At 49.0% G+C, this 25,708-nt stretch overlaps 1 protein-coding gene across 4 annotated transcripts in view; it reads right to left on the minus strand.

Annotated features, from left to right (window-relative positions):
* LOC122931070 (zinc finger protein 773-like) overlaps positions 1–17,308 on the minus strand; it is a 426,553-nt gene extending 409,245 nt beyond the window's left edge. For 3 of the 4 annotated variants that reach the window (XM_044284983.1, XM_044284981.1, XM_044284986.1), the window contains exons 1-7: positions 17,224–17,308; positions 11,391–11,526; positions 8,816–8,939; positions 8,536–8,703; positions 8,340–8,463; positions 8,082–8,219; positions 7,828–7,965 (exon numbers count right to left, since the gene is read on the minus strand). In XM_044284983.1, the coding sequence (XP_044140918.1) occupies positions 7,828–7,965; positions 8,082–8,219; positions 8,340–8,463; positions 8,536–8,703; positions 8,816–8,926 (679 nt within the window). In that variant the 5' untranslated portion in view covers positions 8,927–8,939; positions 11,391–11,526; positions 17,224–17,308. Of the gene's footprint in view, positions 1–2,325; positions 5,124–7,318; positions 7,457–7,573; positions 7,712–7,827; positions 7,966–8,081; positions 8,220–8,339; positions 8,464–8,535; positions 8,704–8,815; positions 8,940–11,390; positions 11,527–17,223 lie in introns of those variants that run through there. The other variant, XM_044284982.1, reaches the window with a different exon arrangement.
* Positions 17,309–25,708: the final 8,400 nt, after the last annotated feature.

Here is a 25,708-nt window from a genome sequence, read left to right on the forward strand (position 1 = left end):
CATTCAGCTTCTGCCTCTGACAATCACTATTATCATCTGCTGCCTTCAGTCCAGTCTTCTCTGCTATACCACGTCTCACCATTGTGTCTTCTATTGTACTCGGTTCACACTAACTGTGGTTCTAACAGCAACCTGAGCTATTGGAGCGTTACCTGAGTCTGTGAGCCAGCTGTCAACCATATTAGCTAATCCTGTAGGCAGTGGTTCAGTTTCTCTCTTGCTGCGTTCTGTCCTGTCTCCTATAAGAGTGGTGAATAACACCCTAGGGGTCAGTGGCTGCCATCCCTTAGTCTGGATTCTCCGTGTTGACCATCTCTGGTTTGACCAGTGGGTCCCACCTGCTGGTCGTAACACTATTACTGCTAAGGAATGGCTTCCCTGATCTCAGTGAGGGGAAGGCATTCCTGCCCAGGAAGCTCACGTTTCTGGGTTTTTTAACCTTCAGATGACGTCACATTTGACCACAACATCTGAGGGGCTAAATGTCTGAGATTGGTGTTATAGAGATTTCGGATATTAGCCCCAGTTGTCCACTGTTTAAAAATGCAAGCACCTGGCGGCTATGGTGGCCACTCCGCTATGAAGTGGACACCACTTTTAAAGACCCTACCACCAATGTAGATAGAGCATACCAGCAACGCTAGGGAAGTGGTTAAATTCCAGAACTTGTATTCACCGATTCCTGCTTTGCTCCAACTTCTGGTCCTGTCTTCACAGAAGGAAATGGCTGTGAATGTAATTTAGCCAATCATAGGCTGCAGAGGTCCAACCATTTCCTGATGTGTCCGGACCGGACCAGAAGGTGGAGCGCAGTGGGGACCCCAAAAGGTTATTATGCTTGCTTCTTGGTTCAGCTCTGCGTTGCCCCCCCCCCCCCCCATCCAGGGTTCCTATAACCTAACACCGTGTACAGAGCAGAGTCGGCCACCTTAGCTCCGCAGATGGCTACTGCATTGCTGTCTTAAGGGGCCAAGCAAGCTCCACACTGCACCGTTCAGAATCTGCAACACTTCCATCTGCTTCACACACCACCAGAGGTAAGACATGGCAGGGTCACGGGCATCACAGGAAAAGGAGGGAGGAGTACGTAATCACGCCATGCCGTCACATTCACACTCCTCTCAGGTTCTCATTGATATATTGCTCCATCACTCAGGTCTCCAGAGCAGACAAGGGGTAAGTCTTCTCCTTGAGAATCTTAGAACCTGAATTAAAATATACTTGGGCAGTCATATCCTCTAGAACATTAAGGGCTCTTTCGCACGAGCAGATCCCGTGCGGGTAATCCGCTCCGAGAAAGAGAGCCAAGCCCCGTTCCGGACGGCAGAGACACCGAGCAGTAACATGACTGATAACGCTCCGTGCCTCTCTGTGACCTTTTTGCTACAAAATCACGGTGACAACTTTATCTCACAGAGAGGCGCGGTGTATTATCAGTCATGTTACTGCTCCGTGTCTCTGCTGTCCAGAACGGGGCTTGGCTCTCTTTCACGCAGCGGATTACCCGCACGGCATCCGCTCGTGTGAAAGAGCCCTAACAGTCACAGAAAACATTAGTAAATCCATGTCCAATGCTCAGGATAGGTCATCAATATCAAATAGGACGGAGTCTGACACGCTTTATGCGAGCGCTGCTTCCTCTTACACGTCATCTCCTCTGGAGCAGTGGCATAGTGTAATTACAAGTAGTCCCTCCATTCATATGTCATTACACTGCACTTCTGAGATGACAGTTTAATAAACAGCAAAAATTACAATTTTCACTTTGCACCATCTGTTGTGAATTCATTTTTGCAAAACAGCTGTGGGGTCAAAATGCTCCCTATACCCTTTGGTTAATTCTAAATGGGGTCATTTATTGGTGTTTTATTTTTTATTTCACCCCAGAGCTTCTGCAGCTGTCAGCTAGTGCTGTATAAATCACTAAACCCGGACTCAAATGCACATGGTGCCTTTTCTTTTCTGAGCCCTGCAGTGTGCCCGTACAGCAGTTTAAAGGGGTTATCCTGAAATTCTCCCCATATGCCCAGGCCCCTCACACACAATGTATTTACCTTGCTCCCCGGCACCTGCGTGGCTTCTGAAGCACTGGCGCCACTGCATCTCCCTGTTGCGCGGATGAAAACATCCAGCGTCGGAGGGGGGGGGGGTTAGTCAATAGCAGGCAGTGACGGGGACAAACTTCACTAAGGAGGCTCATCCCTGTCAACGCCCGTTATTGGCTGCCCCCCCCCCCCCGATGTTTTCATCCGCACGACAGGGAGATGCAGCAGCGCCATGCTTTATGGGTGCTGGGAAGTGAGGTAAGTACATTATGTGTGAGGGACCCAGGCATATGGGGGAGCATTTCAGAGGGGGTGTTGCCGTATTCAAGAGCAAATGTGTAACAAATTATGGGGTGATTTTCCTCCTGTTAACCTTGTTACCCCTTGTGAAAATAAAAAAACGTTGGGGCTATAGCAACAATTTATTGGAAAATAAATCTATTTTTTATTTTCACAGCCCAGTGTTTCTAAATTCTATGACATGCCTGCGGGGTCAAAGCACTCAATACATTGCTTGATAAATTCCTAGAGAGGTGTAGTTTCCAAACTGGGGTCAGTTATTGAGGGTTTCCACTGTGCGTGTACCTCAGGGTATCTTCAAATGTAACATGGCACCCAAAAACCATTTCAGCAAAATCTGCCCTCCAAAAACCATGTGGCGCTCCTTCCTTCTGAGCTACACAGTGTGCCCATACAGCATGGGGTACTTCTGTACTGCAAAATCAGGGTAATAAATATTGAGGTTTGTTTTGCTTGCACCGTCTCCGTCTAAAAATTGAGCAATTTATATTTTATAATATTTATGAAAATACCATAAAAAATAAAAAAATAAAAAAATCAAGAAGAGGTTTTCATACCCACAGAAATATCACGTACAGCAGTCTGCCAACAACATGCAGGCAACTCTATCTCTACACTATGTGTAGTAAAATACTGGGTCATTGAATTCAGGTGTGTCAATCAGTCCATTGCCACAGGTGTATAACATCCAGTATTGCGACCTAACACTTAGGCTCCATTCACAGGAACCTATGGCCTCAATGCACCTGTTGTGGACCACAAACAAAGGGTCCACAGAACACGGGCACTGGCTGTGTGCACTCTGTGCTGTGGACCCACTGACCTGAAAGGGTTTGCGATCTTCAACATACAGCAAAAGATAGGACATGTATCTTTTACCATATGTTGCGGATCACAGAACCATTCAAGTCAATGGGTCCTCACTGCAGCCCGGAGTGCACACAGACGGTGCCCGTGTATTGCGGACTGTTTGTGGTCCACAACATGGGCAAAGAGGCCATACGTTTGTGTGAATGGGGCCTAACAATTAGAAATTCTGGAAGAGTTTAGTGAATGTGTTGCTCATCTCAGGTCCAACTACATCATCTCTCCTGGCTGGATTTCCTTTAGTCCAGATGTAATGGGTCCTGTGTTGTCACAGATTTGCTCTTTCGAATAGCATGGATTGTGTCAAGTATTTGAAATCAGAGAATGAAGTCCATTTGTCCTCGGTGTCGTCTTCCATACTATGGGCTAACACTCACTGACCTCAGATAAATTTCAGTGTCATTGGGATACGTAGCAGGTGTGGATCTGCTCTGTCACTTCAACAGATCTGTCTTGGTTCTACTCCCAAAGGTGTTATCTAAGTGCCCCCTTTATGTTCACCCTTTAACCCCTATTTTCTCTGATGCAAGGGAACCACCAGGCCGCTACCTCTCTGAGTAGTCTTTGTTCAAGTGATGGCTGACCCACGGGGGTCAAGAGACACTGATGTGGAACACTAAAGGAACAAGTAAATATTTAGTCATGAACAGGCCGAGGTCAGGGCAGGGAATATTAGTGAAATCCAGTAAACAGTATGAGGTCACTAGGAGTAGCACAGGGTTAGTGCAAAGATCAGACATTGAAGGGTCAAAATGCAGGAAAAACAGGCAGGAGTCAGTACACGTGAAAACAGACATAATCACATGGAAAGGTGCCTTAAGTACCTCTAGGTGGCTGTCCATTGGTCTGTAGGTCAGCCAGTTGTGGGAGAAGACCCCATTACATCTTCCCACATGATAATATTCACCCTGCACTTACTACGCCCACTGATATTTGTTGGTGACAGAACAGAGATCCACACTTGCCACATTTCCTACAATCTGAGCATTATAAATGGCTGTTTCCCTGTGCGAGTTCTCCAATACCCAACAACACCCGATTTCTGGATAAACATTTCCACCGATATGAACCTGAAAATGCCTTCTCTCTTGTAGGAATGCTCTGATGTCTCTCAATAACATCCTTAACTGAAAAACAACTTCTTCCTTGTGTGAATTTGTAAATGACTCAAAAGATGTGATTTCTGGGAAAAACATTTCCCACATTCTGAACATGAATATGGCTTCACCCCTGTGTGGCTCCTCTGATGTTTCTCAAGATAATCTTTACGCATAAAGCATTTTCCACATTCAACACATGAATATGGCTTCTCCCCAGTGTGGCTTCTCTGATGTCTAGAAAGATGTGAATGAGTTGTAAAGCACTTCCCACATTCTGAGCATGAGAACGGCTTCTCCCCTGTGTGACTTTTTAGATGTTCCGTAAAATGTGATTTACGACTAACACACTTCCCACATTCAGGACATAAAAATGATTTCTCTCCTGTGTGGCTTCTTAGATGATCTATAAAATTGGATTTCCTACTAAAATACTTGCCGCATTCAGGGCATATATATGGCATCTCCCCTGTGTGAGTTCTTAGATGATCGGCAAGATTTGATTTTTGAGTCAACCACTTCCCACATTCAGGATTCTTTCCCATGTGAAGTCTTTGATGTTTTCCAAGATCTGGTTTTGAACAAAAAGATTTCCCACATTCAGAACATAAAAAAGTTCTTTCCTCTTTTGGAATTCTTGTATGTATGGATAGATGAGATTTCGTTTTGAATTGTTTTCCAGCTTCTAAACATTCAAAACTTTTGAGAAGTCTGTGGACAGGCTCTTTCTTGCCAATCCGTGCTGGATTACCCTCTACTTCATAATAGGGAGATAAATAGAGATGTCCATAGGAACTTCTCATACTGTCTACACCTGAAAAAGAAACAAAATCATTGATATCATTGTAGTACCCCACTAGTAACTGTGATCCCCTCAATACTGCCCCCTGTGGTAACCCAGTAATAACAGTGACCCCCTCTAATACTGCCCCCTGTGGTAACCCAGTAAAAACACTGACCCCCTCTAATACTGCCCCTGTGGTAACGCACTAATACCTGTGATCCCCTCCAATACTGCCCCCTGTGGTATCTCACTAATAACTGTGACCCCCTCCATTACTGTGGTAACCCACTAATAACTGTGATCCACTCAATACTGCTCCGTGTGGTACCTAACTGGTGACTATGACCCAATATGAGTATTTACCACCCTCTATTTTCTCTTGTTGAGACAGTTACTGTTGAAGTTACATACATGTTCTCCCAGTCCTCGCATTCTCATCTTATGTACCAACCTTTACGTGGCACAGAAGTGATTTGTTTGTCATCTTATATAATCAGTGATTTGACAGCATTAAAAACCTTTGAAAAGCCCAGATAAACAACAAACATCAAACATTTCCCCAGGTCTAGAGATTCCAGTCTCACTTTGGGAATGTTGGCACCACATCTCTATGCCCCTTCACCACTGAGTTCAAAATATGTTAATCAGTAGTGGGCGAGGGGGAGCCGGGTTTTCAGGACTTAGACTTATCAGCTGTACCATCTGGACCTGATGATTTGTCTATTTTACTGTTGTGACGGACCAAGTGTCACGGTCCCTCCCGTGACAGAGGTTAGAAGACCTGAGAGACTGACAACACGTGAGGTTATCCGACAGCCTCTCTGTTTTCACTTGTTGCATTATTGTTGTTGGTAATGACCACACCTCTTGTGTCAGGTGTAGCTTGTGGTAATTACTGCTCCTCTATTAAGTCTGGACTCACACCTCATACCATGCGGTTGATATTCTCTGCCTGGAGTTGGAAGAGCTGGTGTGTTGTCCTCAACCGAGTTCCTGCTCATCCATTTTCTATTGAAGATAAGTGTACTTCTCCTTGTATTTTGTTGTTCCTATTAGCTTGTTGTTTACTAGGCCTCAGGGAGACGTTGGTTCGTTCATCTGGGAAGGAACCAGTAGTCTCAGACCCTGTCACTACTCCTAGGGCTATTCAGGGTTACCAGGGCCTAGGTTTACGGTGTATGAATATTCCCACCTTCAGGGTCTATTCATACTGTCAGGAGTCAGGGCTAGGTCTAGGGTTTCCACAAGTGGTGACCGTTTCCCTTTTCCTAAGCCTTGAGGCTTAGTTACTGGTCTTTTTCCTTCTGTTGTCATTCTGGAGTTCCTCCCCTCCCCTTACATTGTGACACCAAGTGGAGGTGCTCTGACTGGATTCTACACTTGTCCAAGATTTGTAGCTTCATTCATTTTTGGAAACAAGGAGTTAGGTTAGTGAATACATTGTCTATATGTGATGATCAGATGAGTGGCGAGTCTAGGTGACCCTCAAACCTGGACTCTCCTTTAGGGTTGTCACGAAACCAAAATTTTGATTCGATTTCAATACCATAAAAAAGTATTGTGATACTCGATACTATTCGATACCATGCGAAAAAAATAAAACATCAAAAAAGCTGCATGCATTTCGCATTTTAAGAAACGTCCGGCCCATAATCGAACAGTCCTATCCTATTTTTGGAGGGGACAAGTGGATTACAAAATGGCGAATCGCGCAGTTTTTATTTTTACTGTTTCGGCGCAGGGAGTTATTTATACTTAATATTTAGATTTTTTTTTTTAACTATTTGTTTAATAACTATTTCTCCCCTTAGGGTCTAGAACCCTTGTCCTATTTACCCTAATAGAGCTCTATTAGGGTGAATAAGATCTTACACTCTCCCTGCTGCCCTGTGCTTTGTGCGGCACCTGAGGGGTTATCTGCCGCGGATCACAGCTCCCTGTCATAGAGGTCGGGTGCCTGCTATTTGATTCTGCAGCCTCCTGTATCTATATTAATGGGCGAGTTATCTTCATTGGTGGCGCAGTGGCCACAGCCCCTCCCCTCCTCCTCTCATTGGTGGCAGCATTGGCACAGGGGGGAGGGAGAGCAGTAGCACAGCCTAGTATCAGTAAAAGGCAAATCCTGGTATCGAATTGATACCGGTACAAAAGTATTGATTGGGTATTGATAATTTGTACCCTGTGCAACGTTACTCTCCTTTATAATCTGAAAAGTCTCATCTTACCCAGTAATGTAAGGAGCTGGTGATTATCCGTCAAGACGTCCTGATGATCCAGTGTGACATTCAGCTTCTCCTCTGGACAGTCCTGGGAATACAAAGGACTGGGACATCTCTCTGGTGGATTTCTCTGACTGGATCCTTCTATAGGAAATACACACAGTGACTGAATACATTGTCTATATGTGATGATTAGATGAGGGGTGAGTCTTGGTGACCCCCAAACCTGGACTCTCCTCTATGAGGAAGGTCTCCTCTTACCCAGTAATGTAATAAGCTGGTGATTATCCGTCAAGACGTCCTGATGATCCAGTGGGACCTTCAGCTTCTCCTCTGGACAGTCCTGGAAATATAGAGGACTATGACATCTCTCTGGTGGATTTCTCTGACTGGATCCATCTATAGGAATATACACAGTGACTGAATACATTGTCTATATGTGACGATTAGATGAGGGGTCAGTCTAGGTGACCCCCAAACCTGGACTCTCCTCTATGAGGAAGGTCTCCTCTTACCCAGTGATGTGAGGATCTGGTGATTATCCGTCAAGACGTCCTGATGAACCAGTAAGACATTCGGCTTCTCCTCTGGACAGTCCTGGGGACATAGAGGACTACGACATCTCTCTGGTGGATTTCTCTGACTGGATCCATCTATAGGAGTATACACAGTGACCGAATACATTGTCTATATGTGATGATTAGATGAGGGGTCAGTCTAGGTGACCCCCAAACCTGGACTCTCCTCTATGAGGAAGGTCTCCTCTTACCCAGTGATGTGAGGATCTGGTGATTCTCCGTCAAGACATCCTGATGATCCAGTGGGACATTCAGCTTCTCGTCTGGACAGTCCTGGGAATACAGAGGACTAGGAAATCTCTCTGGTGAATATCTCTGACTGGATCCATCTATAGGAAATATACACAGAGACTGAATACATTGTCTATATGTGATGATCAGAAGAGGGGTGGTGAGTCTAGGTGACCCCTAAACCTGGACTCTACTCTATCAGGAAGGTCTCCTCTTACCCAGTGACGTGAGGGTCTGGTGACTGTCCATCATGACATCTTTGTACTGATCCTTGTGTCCTTCTAGATACTCCCACTCCTCGATGGAGAAATAGACAGCGACATCCTGACACCTTACTGGAACCTGACAACACAATGATAGTCATTACCAGACCCCTCCCTTGGCTTTATTGTATAATGTCCCAGCAGCACTCACCTCTCCGGTCAGCAGGTCAGTGATCCTGTTGGTAAGTTCTAGGATCTTCTGCTCATGTATCAGTGAATGAGGTGGAGGCTCGGTGATGGGGCTCTGGGTCCTGCTCCGTCCTCCTGACACACGGGGTGTCACACACTTATCAGACGACTTCTTCACTACTGTGTAATCCTGTGTATGGGGAGACGCCGATCACTACAGAGATTGTAAGAAGCCTCCACCTTTCCAGACATTTACCTGGTTTAATACTAGAGATAAGAGTGACGTAATGTGAGACTCTCACCTCTCCAGTTATCAAGGAGATGATCTCCAGGGTGAGGTCTAATATCCTTGTAGCCATGAGGTATCGGTTTTGGTCCATCCTTGGTGGATCATTGATGGAAAGAACCATCATCTTACAAAGAAACCTGAGGGGAAACAGAGGATTGAGGGTAAAATCCCATTTGGAAGAAGATCTTACATGAAGTATAGAATCACTGATTATAAAGGACTACTACTCACAGCATTCAACGGAGGGGACATACATTGCTGATCATAATATGATATTTAATCACCCACCATTGCGATAAAGTAAATATAGCATTCCGCTGCTTATGCATAGGATATTCATGTTGGCTGACCATGTGTATGGGTGCTCCTGTCAGGGTAGTGCAGTCAGGCAGTTGGATTTCAACATGTCCGATCCTTTTAACTCATGGACACTCAGCAGATCCAAGTGTGCATGTGTATGGATGGCGGTGGGACAGCTGTCAGCTGAACACGCGTAGACACAGCGCACACAGAGGGCTACATCTGAATTGTGGCCTATGGTGTGCCAACCTCGTAGCTCATGTCACACATACTGATTCCTAAAAGAATAATTCTCTGTCCCATGTTCAAAAGAGGGTGTGGCTTACAGTGTGGGCGTGGCTCGAAATGCAGCAAATTACAAAATTGCACTCAAATTTTGGCTCTGAATTCTATGGCAAGGTAAGTCCATTGGTGGTATGAAGTCATGTACCAGATTTATCATCCAGCCCGAGCCCCTGTGATAACCCTGGTGGGTCTTTATCCTCCTTCTCAGATTCCTATATTTACTCCAAAACATAAAGTCGCCCTGTTTGTTATCTCAACGTTTACACCGCCTACCGGATTATTACATCCGCCCCGCTGTTCTCTGGGAGTCATACGGTTAACACTATAGAATTATTTCGAGCAGACAAGGAACAAACTTATTAAAGTTTTAATATAAGAAGTAAAATACATAAAAACACTCAAAACAAGATGACGAAAACAAGTTCAAAATAAACTGGAGAAATTTCAGAGAGTCTCTCCTCCTTCCTTGCAGGCAGGCAGAACACGGGTTGCACACCCCACCGTTGGATGTGACCCCCAGGAGTGCACCTGCCCCATTTCTAGTTGCGTTCTCCCACAGGGCAGCATCCCGCGTGTTACAGGAAGAGGGGCACAGTTGGGACCCTTTCCATATCTGTAATTTCTGGGGCAGCCAAGCCAGTGTGCGGTCTAAGGTGTGTGCGCTCCTAAAGGGACAGGGTGGGACGTCAGTATGTCTTCCCATACTAATGCCGTTTCTTGCAGGTGCCCAGCCTTTCTCCGAAGGGGACACTTCTAAACAAGAGGAGTCTGAACAGGTTTTTCACAAGAATAAAGCTCTGAGATTGAAGGAAGTTACGGAGCTGATGACTCTCCCAAGGACGCAGTGAATGAAGATGCCCTCATCAAATTTCCACATAAAAAGACTAAAGAAGTTCTTCAGACCTAGATAATTTGGGGATGCGCTCACTGTCTAAATAACGAGGTGCTTCGGTGGAGTGGATATGATCCAAACATAAGTGAAACAGAGAACTCTGAGTGTGCGGTGGTTCTCTTTTTCATTACAGTTCTTCAGAGTCAACTGGACCTGTAAATTATTTTTGAACCAAGTTGGACAAAACCGGATAAAAACCCCAACTTTGGCTCCTGATTTCATGTTGTGTATAAGATTGTCCTCAAAGAATCGGAAGAACGTGGAATCCCCACATAAGGTGGATAAACTGGTCACCAAATTGGCCAAGAAGTCTGCGTTTCAAGCTGATGAATCTTTGCTCCTTAAAAGGATTGTCCCAAGAAAAGTATTTTGCATTTTTCAAACCAACACATAGATCTGAATACGGCATGTGATGAAACTTTTAGTATGGCCAGTGAGTTCTCCAATAAAATCTGTATTTATAGCGCCTCCTCTTGTTTGTTCTTTTCCTTATTTCTCTGTCCACCCCACTAAGGTGGACGCACATTCTCTGTTCTATTCTTCCACTGCAGCAGAACGAACACGCCCCCTGAGCTCTGATAGGGCGAGAGCTGCTATGGAAAGGACACTCCTCCTGAGAAAGGACACACACCCTGAGCTCTGATAGGGCGAGAGCTGCTATGGAAAGGACACTCCTCCTGAGAAAGGACATGCCCCCTGAGCTCCGATAGGGCGAGAGCTGCTATGGAAAGGACACTCCTCCTGAGAAAGGACACCGGGAGTCGGACCCCTACCGATCTCAAATTGATGACCTTTCTACATTCTAGGGAATTATTATCATACCCTCTTAAGGCCCCTTTACACTTCTGTATGGGGACGAGAGATGGCATTAGTGATCATTGCTCCCTATACTGTGGAGGAGATCTCTGCATGTAAATGTGTCTCCTCCACTGACGAGCAGGCGACTGTCAGGAAGGATCCCTTCTGTATGGGGATGGGTGATGGCATTAGTGATCACTGCGCCCTATACTGTGGAGAAGATCTCTGCATGTGAATGTGTCTCCTCCACTGACGAGCAGACGATTGCTGAATAGGAATGAAGTGTGAGCTGTGAGTGATTTTTTTCTCTTACCTAGACAGCCACAGGAAAGGATCTTCTGCAGAGTAGATAAGTAGTAATATGTAGGTACATGTCCTTTAGATCGATAGTGAGGAAATCGTCCAGTAGAGTCAGAGTATCCCGGATAGCTTCCATGCAAAACCTTTTCCTGCAAATAAATTAGAAATCTAAGTTCTATTACAGTTCTGGTTTGGGTACAAGGAACACTTTGGAATAGACGCCTAATCCCATTTCTGTAGAAGGTTCCTCTACCAATACCTTCATGTGTATGAACTGTAGAATAGACTCCTCTAAGCGAGCCGGTTTGACAGAAGACTGTCTTGGGGTGGTATAGAAGAGAATTCTATTTTGTAGTCATTTCTTATGTCTAGAAACCAGCGAGCCGTAAAAAGACTCTTCCACCCACTGGCAGCTCATTGACGTCAGAATTCAAGCTTTTTCTCAGAGGCAGAAGAGTCCTTCTGGTTATAAACCCCATTGTCAGGAGTAGTACCTCGGACCTGAGGAGGAATTGTCTCCTCTACCCGGCCTAGGGTTGGGCGATATCAAAGATATTCAGACAATAACGATATTAAGAAATGTATCGCGATAAATACCCATTTAAAAGAAAAAAACAAGGAGACGTTATACCGTATGGGGGCAGCCACAAGGAGACGTTATACCATATGGGGGCAGCCACAAGGAGACGTTATACCGTATGCGGGCAGCCACAAGGAGACGTTATACCGTATGCGGGCAGCCACAAGGAGACGTTATACCGTATGCGGGCAGCCACAAGGAGACGTTATACCGTATGCGGGCAGCCACAAGAAGACGTTATACCGTATGCGGGCAGCCACAAGGAGACGTTATACCGTATGCGGGCAGCCACAAGGAGACGTTATACCGTATGGGGGCAGCCACAAGGAGACGTTATACCGTATGGGGGCAGCCACAAGGAGACGTTATACCGTATGGGGGCAGCCACAAGGAGACGTTATACCGTATGCGGGCAGCCAGAAGGAGACGTTATACCGTATGCGGGCAGCCAGAAGGAGACGTTATACCGTATGCGGGCAGCCAGAAGGAGACGTTATACCGTATGCGGGCAGCCGCAAGGAGACGTTATACCGTATGCGGGCAGCCGCAGGGAGACGTTATACCGTATGGGGGCAGCCGCAGGGAGACGTTATACCGTATGGGGGCAGCCAGAAGGAGACGTTATACCGTATGCGGGCAGCCAGAAGGAGACGTTATACCGTATGCGGGCAGCCACAAGGAGACGTTATACCGTATGGGGGCAGCCAGAAGGAGACGTTATACCGTATGCGGGCAGCCAGAAGGAGACTTTATACAGTATGCGGGCAGCCAGAAGGAGACGTTATACCGTATGCGGGCAGCCAGAAGGAGACGTTATACCGTATGCGGGCAGCCAGAAGGAGACGTTATACCGTATGCGGGCAGCCAGAAGGAGACGTTATACCGTATGCGGGCAGCCAGAAGGAGACGTGATACCGTATGCGGGCAGCCAGAAGGAGACGTTATACCGTATGCGGGCAGCCACAAGGAGACGTTATACCGTATGCGGGCAGCCACAAGGAGACGTTATACCGTATGCGGGCAGCCACAAGGAGACATTATACTGTATAGGGGCCACAAGGAGACAATACATACAGTATGGGGAGACGACTGGGGTTATTTACATGGGACTGCATGGTATAGAAGACTGGAGGGAGAGGACGGGCATTATAATTTATGGGGGCACTACAGAGATGATTATAACTCAGAGGGGTACGGCAGGAGGTATTATAATTACAGGGGGCACTGCAGGGAACATTATAAATACTGTGGGCAGTGGTGGAGGGCATTACTACTACTGAGGGCTCTATAGAAGTGCCTTATAGACTATAAGAGGTGCCCTATAGGGAGGCCTTACTAGTACTGAGGGTACTGTAGGGAGCCTTATTACCACTGGGGATACTATTTGGGGGAGGCTTCCTCCTGGCAGTGAGCCCGGTGATGTCACCGGCACTAATGGACATGCTTTAGCCTGTAAAATGGCTAGGGCAGCGCTAAAGCCCCCTGTGACAACCACCCGCCAATCCCGTCGTACTAAGCCACATCTCAGAGCGGGAATCTCTGATTTGCCCGCGGGTTTCCTAGAAGGTGGCTTAGAAGAACCAAAACCATCTCTGAAAGGATGGTTCCTTTCACATTTCCATAACCCATGAAATATTAGGAAAATATGGTAAAAATATGAAGCTTATGGATTGAAGGGGACTTTCAGGTCATCTTCCTTCCTGTACCAACCAGCTGTGTGATAAGGATCTGTCCTTTTCTTCTGAAGCTCGCTGCCCAGGCTGTGGGTGTGAGACCCCTGCTGGTATTGAGGGATACTATGGCTGCAGCAAGACCAGGTTTATGAGGTTCTGTCACAAGAGAACTAGATGGATGGGTACTCAACTTGGCATGGGCAGGAAAGGTTTGTCACAAGGTGGTGATAATGGCACCTCTGCTCTGTGAATTACTTTTTTAGTCAAAAGAGAAGATTCTTAGTGAAGGCTCTTTTGTCTTTGTGATTGTGAAATAAGATAGGGCCAGGGGCTATCCTTCATATAAGATAGGGCCGGGGGCTATCCTTCATATAAGATAGGGCCAGGGGCTATCCATAGTACTCAGTATATTGGGCAGACTAGATGGGCCAAATGGTTCTTATCTGCCGACACATTCTAGGTTTCTATATTTCTATGTTGATATGGCGCATTTGCGATTTCCTAGTATCGCAAAGCGTCACACCCCCCATCAGTGCCGGTCTGTGTTGGGCCCATGTTCATACATGCCTGCATGATGCTCTAGGAGCAACGGGGGCGTTACCATTACACCTAGAGGCTCTGCTGTCTCTACTCTGACAGGGCCTGGCAGTGTAATTGTCATCCCACGGGGCCATGTTAAAGTGCAGAGGGCGTGGCAGTTACAGAGGGCGGAGCCTCTAGGTGTAATGGTAACGCCCCCGTTTGTATATAGAACATCACTTTTCTCAGCAGTGCGGGCAGATAAGAACATGGGACCCACACAGACGCCTTCAGCTGCCGAGCACACGCAGAACAGGTCAGTGCTTTAATTGTCCAAGTGTATGAGGGAGTCCTGAGGGATAGCTGAAGGCCTAGGGAGCAGTTTACCATCAGCTATGGACTTCATTGGGGGGGAGAAAGCTGGCACTAAAGTGCCTCGGGCAGCATCAAATCTGAACATGGCCCTGGCTCCACAGCAGTAGCAGGATGTAGTGTCACCCATCACACTGCCGGTCTGTGTATGAGGAGGAGCGGCCGGGAATCTGCTGTGCTCCGCCACCGACACAGACCAGCAACGTGTGACACTACATCCTGCTACTGCTGTGGAGCGTCAGCGGCTGAACTGTGATCAGGAGCAACTAGGGGAGTATATATTTTTAACTTAAGGTGAAGAGGGCACATATCTGACCATTACTACTGTGAGGGGGCACATATCTGACCATTACTACTGTGAGGGGGGCACATATCTGACCATTACTACTGTGAGGGGGGCACATATCTGACCATTACTACTGTGAGGGGGGCACATATCTGACCATTACTACTGTGAGGGGGCACATATCTGACCATTACTACTGTGAGGGGGGCACATATCTGACCATTACTACTGTGAGGGGGGCACATATCTGACCATTACTACTGTGAGGGGGGCACATATCTGACCATTACTACTGTGAGGGGGGCACATATCTGACCATTACTACTGTGAGGGGGCACATATCTGACCATTACTACTGTGAGGGGGCACATATCTGACCATTACTACTGTGAGGGGGCACATATCTGACCATTACTACTGTGAGGGGGGCACATATCTGACCATTACTACTGTGAGGGGGGCACATATCTGACCATTACTACTGTGAGGGGGCACATATCTGACCATTACTACTGTGAGGGGGCACATATCTGACCATTACTACTGTGAGGGGGCACATATCTGACCATTACTACTGTGAGGGGGGCACATATCTGACCATTACTACTGTGAGGGGGGCACATATCTGACCATTACTACTGTGAGGGGGGCACATATCTGACCATTACTACTGTGAGGGGGCACATATCTGACCATTACTACTGTGAGGGGGGCACATATCTGACCATTACTACTGTGAGGGGGGCACATATCTGACCATTACTACTGTGAGGGGGGCACATATCTGACCATTACTACTGTGAGGGGGGCACATATCTGACCATTACTACTGTGAGGGGGGCACATATCTGACCATTACTACTGTGAGGGGGCACATATCTGACCATTACTACTGTGAGGGGGCACATATCTGACCATTACTACTGTGAGGGGGGCACATATCTGACCATTACTACTGTGAGGGGGGCACATATCTGACCATTACTTCTGTGAGGGGGCACATATCTGACCATAACTACTGTGAGGGGGCACATATCTGACCATAACTACTGTGAGGGGCACATATCTGACCATACTAGGGGGCACATATCTGACCATTACTACTGTGAGGGGGGCACATATCTGACCATTACTACTGTGAGGGGGGCACATATCTGACCATTACTACTGTGAGGGGGCACATATCTGACCATTACTACTGTGAGGGGGCACATATCTGACCATTACTACTGTGAGGGGGGCACATATCTGACCATTACTACTGTGAGGGGGGCACATATCTGACCATTACTACTGTGAGGGGGGCACATATCTGACCATTACTACTGTGAGGGGGGCCCATATCTGACCATTACTACTGTGAGGGGGGCCCATATCTGACCATTACTACTGTGAGGGGGGCACATATCTGACCATTACTACTGTGAGGGGGGCCCATATCTGACCATTACTACTGTGAGGGGGGCCCATATCTGACCATTACTACTGTGAGGGGGCCCATATCTGATCATTACTACTGCGAGGGGCACATATCTGACCATTACTACTGTGAGGGGGCACATATCTGACCATTACTACTGTGAGGGGGGCACATATCTGACCATTACTACTGTGAGGGGGGCACATATCTGACCATTACTACTGTGAGGGGGCACATATCTGACCGTGACCCAGATTTTAGAATGTCATCATGAGGGACCTCCTCCATCTGAAGAAGCCAGGACCTGAGACTCTTGGCTACAGCTGAGGAGGTTGGGACCTTCTTGTGCTGATGCGGCAAATACCCATCTGCGAGAGGCGCCATCTACCCGGCGGTCCATCAGTTAGGGAGAATCAGAGCCACGCTCACTGGGCACCGCTGTACACTACATGAGGTGGGTCGCTCCATTCCTTCTCTCGCTCTTCAAAACATCTCAAACATCATTTTTGCATCCGTGTTTTCCCAACGCATTTGTTACACATAGGTCAAAAACGTGACGTGGACCCAGGCTTGGTGACATCATCCACCCAGACTGGTCTCCCCATCACAGAGACTCCAGGTCAGGGATCTGCAACCTGAAACTACAACTCCCAGTATCCTCCTGTCAGTCTATGGGAGTTATTGGAACAGCTAAGCAAGTGTGCATGCTGGAAGTTGTAGTTTCACGACAGCTGGAGAGCCGAAGGCGGCTGACCCCGGCTCTAGGCGCAGATTGGTTGCTATGGGCAACTAAACCAGTTTTCCTTTACACCAGTTTGATAAATCCCCCCTTTAATTATATTTCATCCACATTAGTGTCTCCCTTCTAGAGGGAACAATCACTCCCATCTGGCAGTTCTGCAGGACAAACGTCAGTCCTCTATCCGTGGAGCCAGGAGCAGACGCCTGTGGACAGAGGAAGGAAAGCCAGGGGCCCTGCAGCCGAGAACTACTTACCTGCAGCAGCAGCAGCTCCATGGAATCCTCCCCCGCGTCCTGATCTGCTCAGCAGGAAGCACACGGCTTCCCTCCCCCTCCAGCATAGCCACTAGAGGGAAGGCTACAACAAAATGGCTCCAGCAGCTGCAGGACACAGAGCTAGAAAAAAAGACACCCCGACCTCTAGAACTAAGGGGGAGAAGAGCACAGAGATAACTGCAGGGGGGGAGCAGAGCACAGAGATAACAGCAGGAGGGGAGCAGAGCACAGAGATAACTGCAGGCCGGGAGCAGAGCACAGAGATAACTGCAGGCGGGGAGCAGAGCACAGAGATAACTGCAGGGGGGAGCAGAGCACAGAGATAACAGCAGGGGGAGCAGAGCACAGAGATAACAGCAGGAGGGGAGCAGAGCACAGAGATAACTACAGGAGGGGAGCAGAGCACAGAGATAACTGCAGGGGGGAGCAGAGCACAGAGATAACAGCAGGAGGGGAGCAGAGCACAGAGATAACTGCAGGCGGTGAGCAGAGCACAGAGATAACAGCAGGGGGGGAGCAGAGCACAGAGATAACTGCAGGGGGGAGCAGAGCACAGAGATAACTGCAGGAGGGGAGCAGAGCACAGAGATAACTGCAGGGGGGAGCAGAGCACAGAGATAACTGCAGGAGGGGAGCATAGCACAGAGATAACTGCAGGAGGGGAGCAGAGCACAGAGATAACTACAGGAGGGGAGCAGAGCACAGAGATAACTGCAGGGGGGAGCAGAGCACAGAGATAACTGCAGGAGGGGAGCATAGCACAGAGATAACTGCAGGAGGGGAGCAGAGCACAGAGATAACTGCAGGAGGGGAGCAGAGCACAGAGATAACTGCAGGAGGGGAGCAGAGCACAGAGATAACTGCAGGCGGGGAGCAGAGCACAGAGATAACAGCAGGAGGGGAGCAGAGCACAGAGATAACAGCAGGAGGGGAGCAGAGCACAGAGATAACAGTAGGCGGGGAGCAGAGCACAGAGATAACTGCAGGAGGGGAGCAGAGCACAGAGATAACAGCAGGCGGGGAGCAGAGCACAGAGATAACTGCAGGAGGGGAGCAGAGCACAGAGATAACAGCAGGCGGGGAGCAGAGCACAGAGATAACAGCAGGAGGGGAGCAGAGCACAGAGATAACTACAGGAGGGGAGCAGAGCACAGAGATAACTGCAGGGGGGAGCAGAGCACAGAGATAACTGCAGGAGGGGAGCATAGCACAGAGATAACTGCAGGAGGGGAGCAGAGCACAGAGATAACTGCAGGAGGGGAGCAGAGCACAGAGATAACTGCAGGAGGGGAGCAGAGCACAGAGATAACTGCAGGCGGGGAGCAGAGCACAGAGATAACAGCAGGAGGGGAGCAGAGCACAGAGATAACAGCAGGAGGGGAGCAGAGCACAGAGATAACAGTAGGCGGGGAGCAGAGCACAGAGATAACTGCAGGAGGGGAGCAGAGCACAGAGATAACAGCAGGCGGGGAGCAGAGCACAGAGATAACTGCAGGAGGGGAGCAGAGCACAGAGATAACAGCAGGCGGGGAGCAGAGCACAGAGATAACTGCAGGAGGGGAGCAGAGCACAGAGATAACAGCAGGCGGGGAGCAGAGCACAGAGATAACTGCAGGAGGGGAGCAGAGCACAGAGATAACTGCAGGAGGGGAGCAGAGCACAGAGATAACTGCAGGAGGGGAGCAGAGCACAGAGATAACTGCAGGAGGGGAGCAGAGCACAGAGATAACTGCAGGAGGGGAGCAGAGCACAGAGATAACTGCAGGCGGGGAGCAGAGCACAGAGATAACTGCAGGAGGGGAGCAGAGCACAGAGATAACAGCAGGCGGGGAGCAGAGCACAGAGATAACTGCAGGAGGGGAGCAGAGCACAGAGATAACTGCAGGAGGGGAGCAGAGCACAGAGATAACAGCAGGGGGGAGCAGAGCACAGAGATAACAGCAGGGGGGAGCAGAGCACAGAGATAACAGCAGGAGGGGAGCAGAGCACAGAGATAACTGCAGGAGGGGAGCAGAGCACAGAGATAACAGCAGGCGGGGAGCAGAGCACAGAGATAACTGCAGGAGGGGAGCAGAGCACAGAGATAACTGCAGGAGGGGAGCAGAGCACAGAGATAACTGCAGGAGGGGAGCAGAGCACAGAGATAACTGCAGGAGGGGAGCAGAGCAAAGAGATAACAGCAGGAGGGGAGCAGAGCACAGAGATAACTGCAGGGGGGGAGCAGAGCACAGAGATAACTGCAGGAGGGGAGCAGAGCACAGAGATAACTGCAGGAGGGGAGCAGAGCACAGAGATAACAGCAGGAGGGGAGCAGAGCACAGAGATAACTGCAGGAGGGGAGCAGAGCACAGAGATAACAGCAGGAGGGGAGCAGAGCACAGAGATAACAGCAGGGGGGGGAGCAGAGCACAGAGATAACTGCAGGAGGGGAGCAGAGCACAGAGATAACTGCAGGAGGGGAGCATAGCACAGAGATAACTGCAGGCGGGGAGCACAGCACAGAGATAACAGCAGGGGGGGAGCACAGCACAGAGATAACAGCAGGAGGGGAGCAGAGCACAGAGATAACAGCAGGGGGGAGCACAGCACAGAGATAACAGCAGGAGGGGAGCAGAGCACAGAGATAACAGCAGGGGGGGAGCACAGCACAGAGATAACTGCAGGCGGGGAGCAGAGCACAGAGATAACAGCAGGCGGGGCCCCTGTGATATTCCTGCACTGAGCTGCAGACAGGCCATGTGACCGGTGTACAGTGATGTCACTGGCCTGGGAAGAGGCTGCGGTGCCAGGGCCAGTGACCCAGGCCGCGCCATTCCTCACATGCTCTTAGGGCCATGGGCGTCACCCAGAGACAAGCAGCGTTTTTAATCGTACAACTGGCGTAAGGGACCGGGATGAATGAGATTGGCCTAGGTGCCCATAGCAACCAATCAGATTCCACCTTTTTTCATCTCCTTTGGAAAATGAAAGGTGGGATCTGATTGGCTGCTGTGGGCACCTAGGCCAGTTCTACTTTACACCAGTTTGATAAATGCCCGGTGTCCATGTTTTACGTTGACACCACCGGTCCTGTCTTGTAGGAGGACGGATCCTCCACGTTGGTGCTGCTGTGGATCTCATCCGAAAAAAGAGCGACAAGAAGGAGGGCCCCGTCTGCCTCCTGTAGGTACCCGGTGGCCACCATTACCACAGGTGCCTGGGTGCTGCAACCATAAGAAAGGTCACCTGCCTTCAGACAGATTTCTGCCGAGTTTCCATAAGAAAACCTGAGATTTTACAATTTCTTCAAGAACATATGTCCCAACCGCCCCGGATCCGGTGGGACAGTCCTGGTTCATCACCAATGTCCCACCGTCCCGGGTGGTGGTCTGCATGTCCTTCTATGTCCACGTCCTGCCATTTATCGGTAGTAGGAGGAATGCTCTGCTAATGGCTGATAACAAGTATTAGCAAAAGCGAAGGACGTCACCGTCATGTGATCAGCGCAGCGGGGGCGGAGCTTAGCAGTGGAGAGAAGAGGTGATGAAGGACCTGTGATGACATCACCATCATGTGATTAATGCAGGAGGGGGCGAAGCTCAGCAGTGGACAGGAGACACAGTGGTAAAGGACCTGTGATGACATCACCATCATGCAGGGGCGGACACAATCAGCAAAGAATGTACCTGCCCCCCGCCCCCCAAACCACACATACAAATATAAACATATATGTGCAAATAAAAAACATCTTGTGAATATATATATATATATATATTTTCTTTTCATACTAGGCCACGCCTCTAACTCTACCCAAAGCATAACTATACACACCCAGTCCCCTTAATGCCCCCACATAGTAATTATTCCCCCTTTGTGCCAGTACATAGTAGTAATGGTCAGATATGTGCCCCCTCACAGTAGTAATGGTCAGATATGTGCCCCCTCACAGTAGTAATGGTCAGATATGTGCCCCCTCACAGTAGTAATGGTCAGATATGTGCCCCCTCACAGTAGTAATGGTCAGATATGTGCCCCCTCACAGTAGTAATGGTCAGATATGTGCCCCCTCACAGTAGTCATGGTCAGATATGTGCCCCCTCACAGTAGTCATGGTCAGATATGGGCCCCCTCACAGTAGTCATGGTCAGATATGTGCCCCCTCACAGTAGTCATGGTCAGATATGTGCCCCCTCACAGTAGTAATGGTCAGATATGTGCCCCCTCACAGTAGTAATGGTCAGATATGTGCCCCCTCACAGTAGTAATGGTCAGATATGTGCCCCCTCACAGTAGTAATGGTCAGATATGTGCCCCCTCACAGTAGTCATGGTCAGATATGTGCCCCCTCACAGTAGTCATGGTCAGATATGTGCCCCCTCACAGTAGTCATGGTCAGATATGTGCCCCCTCACAGTAGTAATGGTCAGATATGTGCCCCCTCACAGTAGTAATGGTCAGATATGTGCCCCCTCACAGTAGTAATGGTCAGATATGTGCCCCTCACAGTAGTAATGATCAGATATGTGCCCCCTCACAGTAGTAACGGTCAGATATGTGCCCCCCTCACAGTAGTTATGGTCAGATATCCTCACAGTAGTACTGGTCAGATATGTGCCCCCTCACAGTAGTCATGGTCAGATATGTGCCCCCTCACAGTAGTAATGGTCAGATATGTGCCCTTTCACAGTAGTAATGGTCAGATATGTGCCCCCCTCACAGTAGTAATGGTCAGATATGTGCCCCCTCACAGTAGTAATGGTCAGATATGTGCCCTTTCACAGTAGTAATGGTCAGATATGTGCCCCCTCACAGTAGTAATGGTCAGATATGTGCCCCCCTCACAGTAGTAATGGTCAGATATGTGCCCCCTCACAGTAGTCATGGTCAGATATGTGCCCCCTCACAGTAATAATGGTCAGATATGTGCCCCCCTCACAGTAGTAATGGTCAGCTATGTGCCCCCTCACAGTAGTAATGGTCAGATATGTGCCCCCTCACAGTAGTCATGGTCAGATATGTGCCCCCTCACAGTAGTCATGGTCAGATATGTGCCCCCCTCACAGTAGTAATGGTCAGATATGTGCCCCCTCACAGTAGTAATGGTCAGATATGTGCCCCCTCACAGTAGTAATGGTCAGATATGTGCCCCCTCACAGTAGTCATGGTCAGATATGTGCCCCTCACAGTAGTAACGGTCAGATATGTGCCCCCTCACAGTAGTAATGGTCAGATATGTGCCCCCTCACAGGAAGTTATATACTCCCCTAGTTCCTCGTGATGACAGTTCAGCCGCTGGCGCTCCGCAGCAGTAGCAGGATGTAGTGTCACACATAGGAGGAGGAGCACAGCAGATTCTCGGCCGCTCCTCCTCATACACAGACGGGCAGTGTGATGGGTGGCACTACATCCTGCTACTGCTGTGGAGCCAGGGCCATGTTCAGATTTGATGCTGCCCGAGGCACTTTAGTGCCAGCTTTCTCCCCCCAATGAAGTCCATAGCTGATGGTAAACTGCTCCCTAGACCTTCAGCTATCCCTCAGACTCCCTCATACACTTGGACAATTAAAGCACTGACCTGTTCTGTGTGCCCTCGGCAGCTGAAGGCCTCTGTGTGGGTCCCATGTTCTTATCTGCCCGCGTTGCTGAGAAAAGTGATGTTCTATTATATACAAACGGGGGCGGTACCATTACACCTAGAGGCTCCGCCCTCTCTGTAACTGCCACGCCCTCTGCACTTTAACATGGCTCGGCGGGATGACATTTACACTGCCAGGCCCTGTCAGAGTAGAGACAGCAGAGCCTCTAGGTGTAATGGTAACGCCCCCATTGCTCCTAGAGGATCATTTGCATATATTCAAATATTCATTTTTTTACAGTATCCCCAGTGGTAATAAGGCTTCCTACAGTGCCCTCAGTACTAGTAAGGCCTCCCTATAGGGCACCTCTTATAGTCTATAAGGCACTTCTATAGAGCCCTCAGTAGTAGTGATGAGCGAACTTCTGTTTTAAGTTTGGCGTCTAAAGTTCGGCTTCCGGTTAGCGGAGAATCCCGATATGGTTCCCGATATGGATTCCGACTTCCGTTGTGGTCCGTGGTAGCGGAATCAATAATCGGCCATTATTGATTCCGCTACCACGGACCACAACGGAAGTCGGAATCCATATCGGGAACCATATCGGGATTCTCCGCTAACCGGAAGCCAAACTTTAGACGCCAAACTTAAAACAGAAGTTCGCTCATCACTACTCAGTAGTAGTAATGCCCCCCACCACTGCCCACAGTATTTATAATGTTCCCTGCAGTGCCCCCTGTAATTATAATACCTCCTGCCGTACCCCCCGGAGTTATAATCATCTCTGTAGTGCCACCATAAATTATAATGCCCGTCCTCTCCCTCCAGTCTTCTATAGCATGCAGTCCTATGTAAATAACACCAGTCGTCTCCCACCAGTCTTCTATATGATACAGTCCCATGTAAATAACCTATCTTCTTTACAGTCTTCTATACCATGCAGTCCCATGTAAATAACTTCACCCCTCTCCCTTCAGTCTTCTATACCATGCAGTCCCATGTAAATAACACCAGTCCTCTCCCTCCAGTCCCATGTAAATAACTTATTTTCCTTACAGTTCTCTATAATATACAGTCCTATGTAAATAACCTAAACCCCATCCAACACATAGTCCCATATAAATAACATCTCCCTCCAATCTTCTATAACATACAGTCCTATGTAACTGACACCCCTCCCTTCAGCCCCTCTAACATACAGTCCCAATTAAATAACATATTTCCCTCCCACTAAGCAGGGAGTAGGTATAATGGGGAGAACCACATCTCCCAGCATTTCTCTGGCACTCACATTCATTCCATGGAATCTCAGGTCTCCACTGCTGAGCGCTGCCTCTTTCTGCATCGGTCACATGACGGTGACCTCATCACAGGTCCTACCTCCACTGCTGAAAAAAAATCACATGACTATGATGTCATCAAAGGTCCTTCAGCTATGGAGTAAGGGGGAACACTACTGTGTGAGGGCAGTAATGGGGAGCACTACCGTGTGAGGGCAGTAAGGGGGAACACTACTGTGTGAGGGCAGTAAGGGGGAACACTACTGTGTGAGGGCAGTAAGGGGGACACTACTGTGTGAGGGCAGTAAGGGGGAGCACTGCTGTGTGAGGGCAGTAAGGGGGAGCACTGCTGTGTGAGGGCAGTAAGGGGGACACTACTGTGTGAGGGAAGTAAGGGGGAACACTACTGTGTGAGGGCAGTAAGGGGGACACTACTGTGTGAGGGCAGTAAGGGGGACACTACTGTGTGAGGGCAGTAAGGGGGAGCACTGCTGTGTGAGGGCAGTAAGGGGGACACTTCTGTGTGAGGGCAGCAAGGGGGAACACTACTGTGTGAGGGCAGTAAGGGGGAACACTACTGTGTGAGGGCAGTAAGGGGGACACTACTGTGTGAGGGAAGTAAGGGGGAACACTACTGTGTGAGGGCAGTAAGGGGGACACTACTGTGTGAGGGCAGTAAGGGGGACACTACTGTGTGAGGGCAGTAAGGGGGAGCACTGCTGTGTGAGGGCAGTAAGGGGGACACTGCTGTGTGAGGGCAGTAAGGGGGAACACTACTGTGTGAGGGCAGCAAGGGGGAACACTACTGTGTGAGGGCAGTAAGGGGGAACACTACTGTGTGAGGGCAGTAAGGGGGAGCACTACTGTGTGAGGGCAGTAAGGGGGAGCACTGCTGTGTGAGGGCAGTAAGGGGGACACTGCTGTGTGAGGGCAGCAAGGGGGAACACTACTGTGTGAGGGCAGCAAGGGGGAACACTACTGTGTGAGGGCAGCAAGGGGGAACACTACTGTGTGAGGGCAGTAAGGGGGAACACTACTGTGTGAGGGCAGTAAGGGGGGACACTGCCGTGTGAGGGCAGTAAGGGGGAACACTGCTGTGTGAGGGCAGTAAGGGGGACACTGCTGTGTGAGGGCAGTAAGGGGGAACACTACTGTGTGAGGGCAGTAAGGGGGAACACTTCTGTGTGAGGGCAGTAAGGGAGAACACTACTGTGTGAGGGCAGTAAGGGGGAACACTACTGTGTGAGGGCAGTAAGGGGGAACACTACTGTGTGAGGGCAGTAAGGGGAGCACTACTGTGTGAGGGCAGCAAGGGGGAACACTACTGTGTGAGGGCAGCAAGGGGGAACACTACTGTGTGAGGGCAGCAAGGGGGAACACTACTGTGTGAGGGCAGCAAGGGGGAACACTACTGTGTGAGGGCAGTAAGGGGGAGCACTACTGTGTGAGGGCAGTAAGGGGGAACACTACCGTGTGAGGGCAGTAAGGGGGAACACTACCGTGTGAGGGCAGTAAGGGGGAACACTACTGTGTGAGGGCAGTAAGGGGGAACACTACTGTGTGAGGGCAGTAAGGGGGAACACTACTGTGTGAGGGCAGTAAGGGGGAGCACTACTGTGTGAGGGCAGTAAG

Source organism: Bufo gargarizans, chromosome 3, assembly GCF_014858855.1.
Source record: "Bufo gargarizans isolate SCDJY-AF-19 chromosome 3, ASM1485885v1, whole genome shotgun sequence".
Lineage (NCBI taxonomy): Eukaryota > Metazoa > Chordata > Amphibia > Anura > Bufonidae > Bufo > Bufo gargarizans.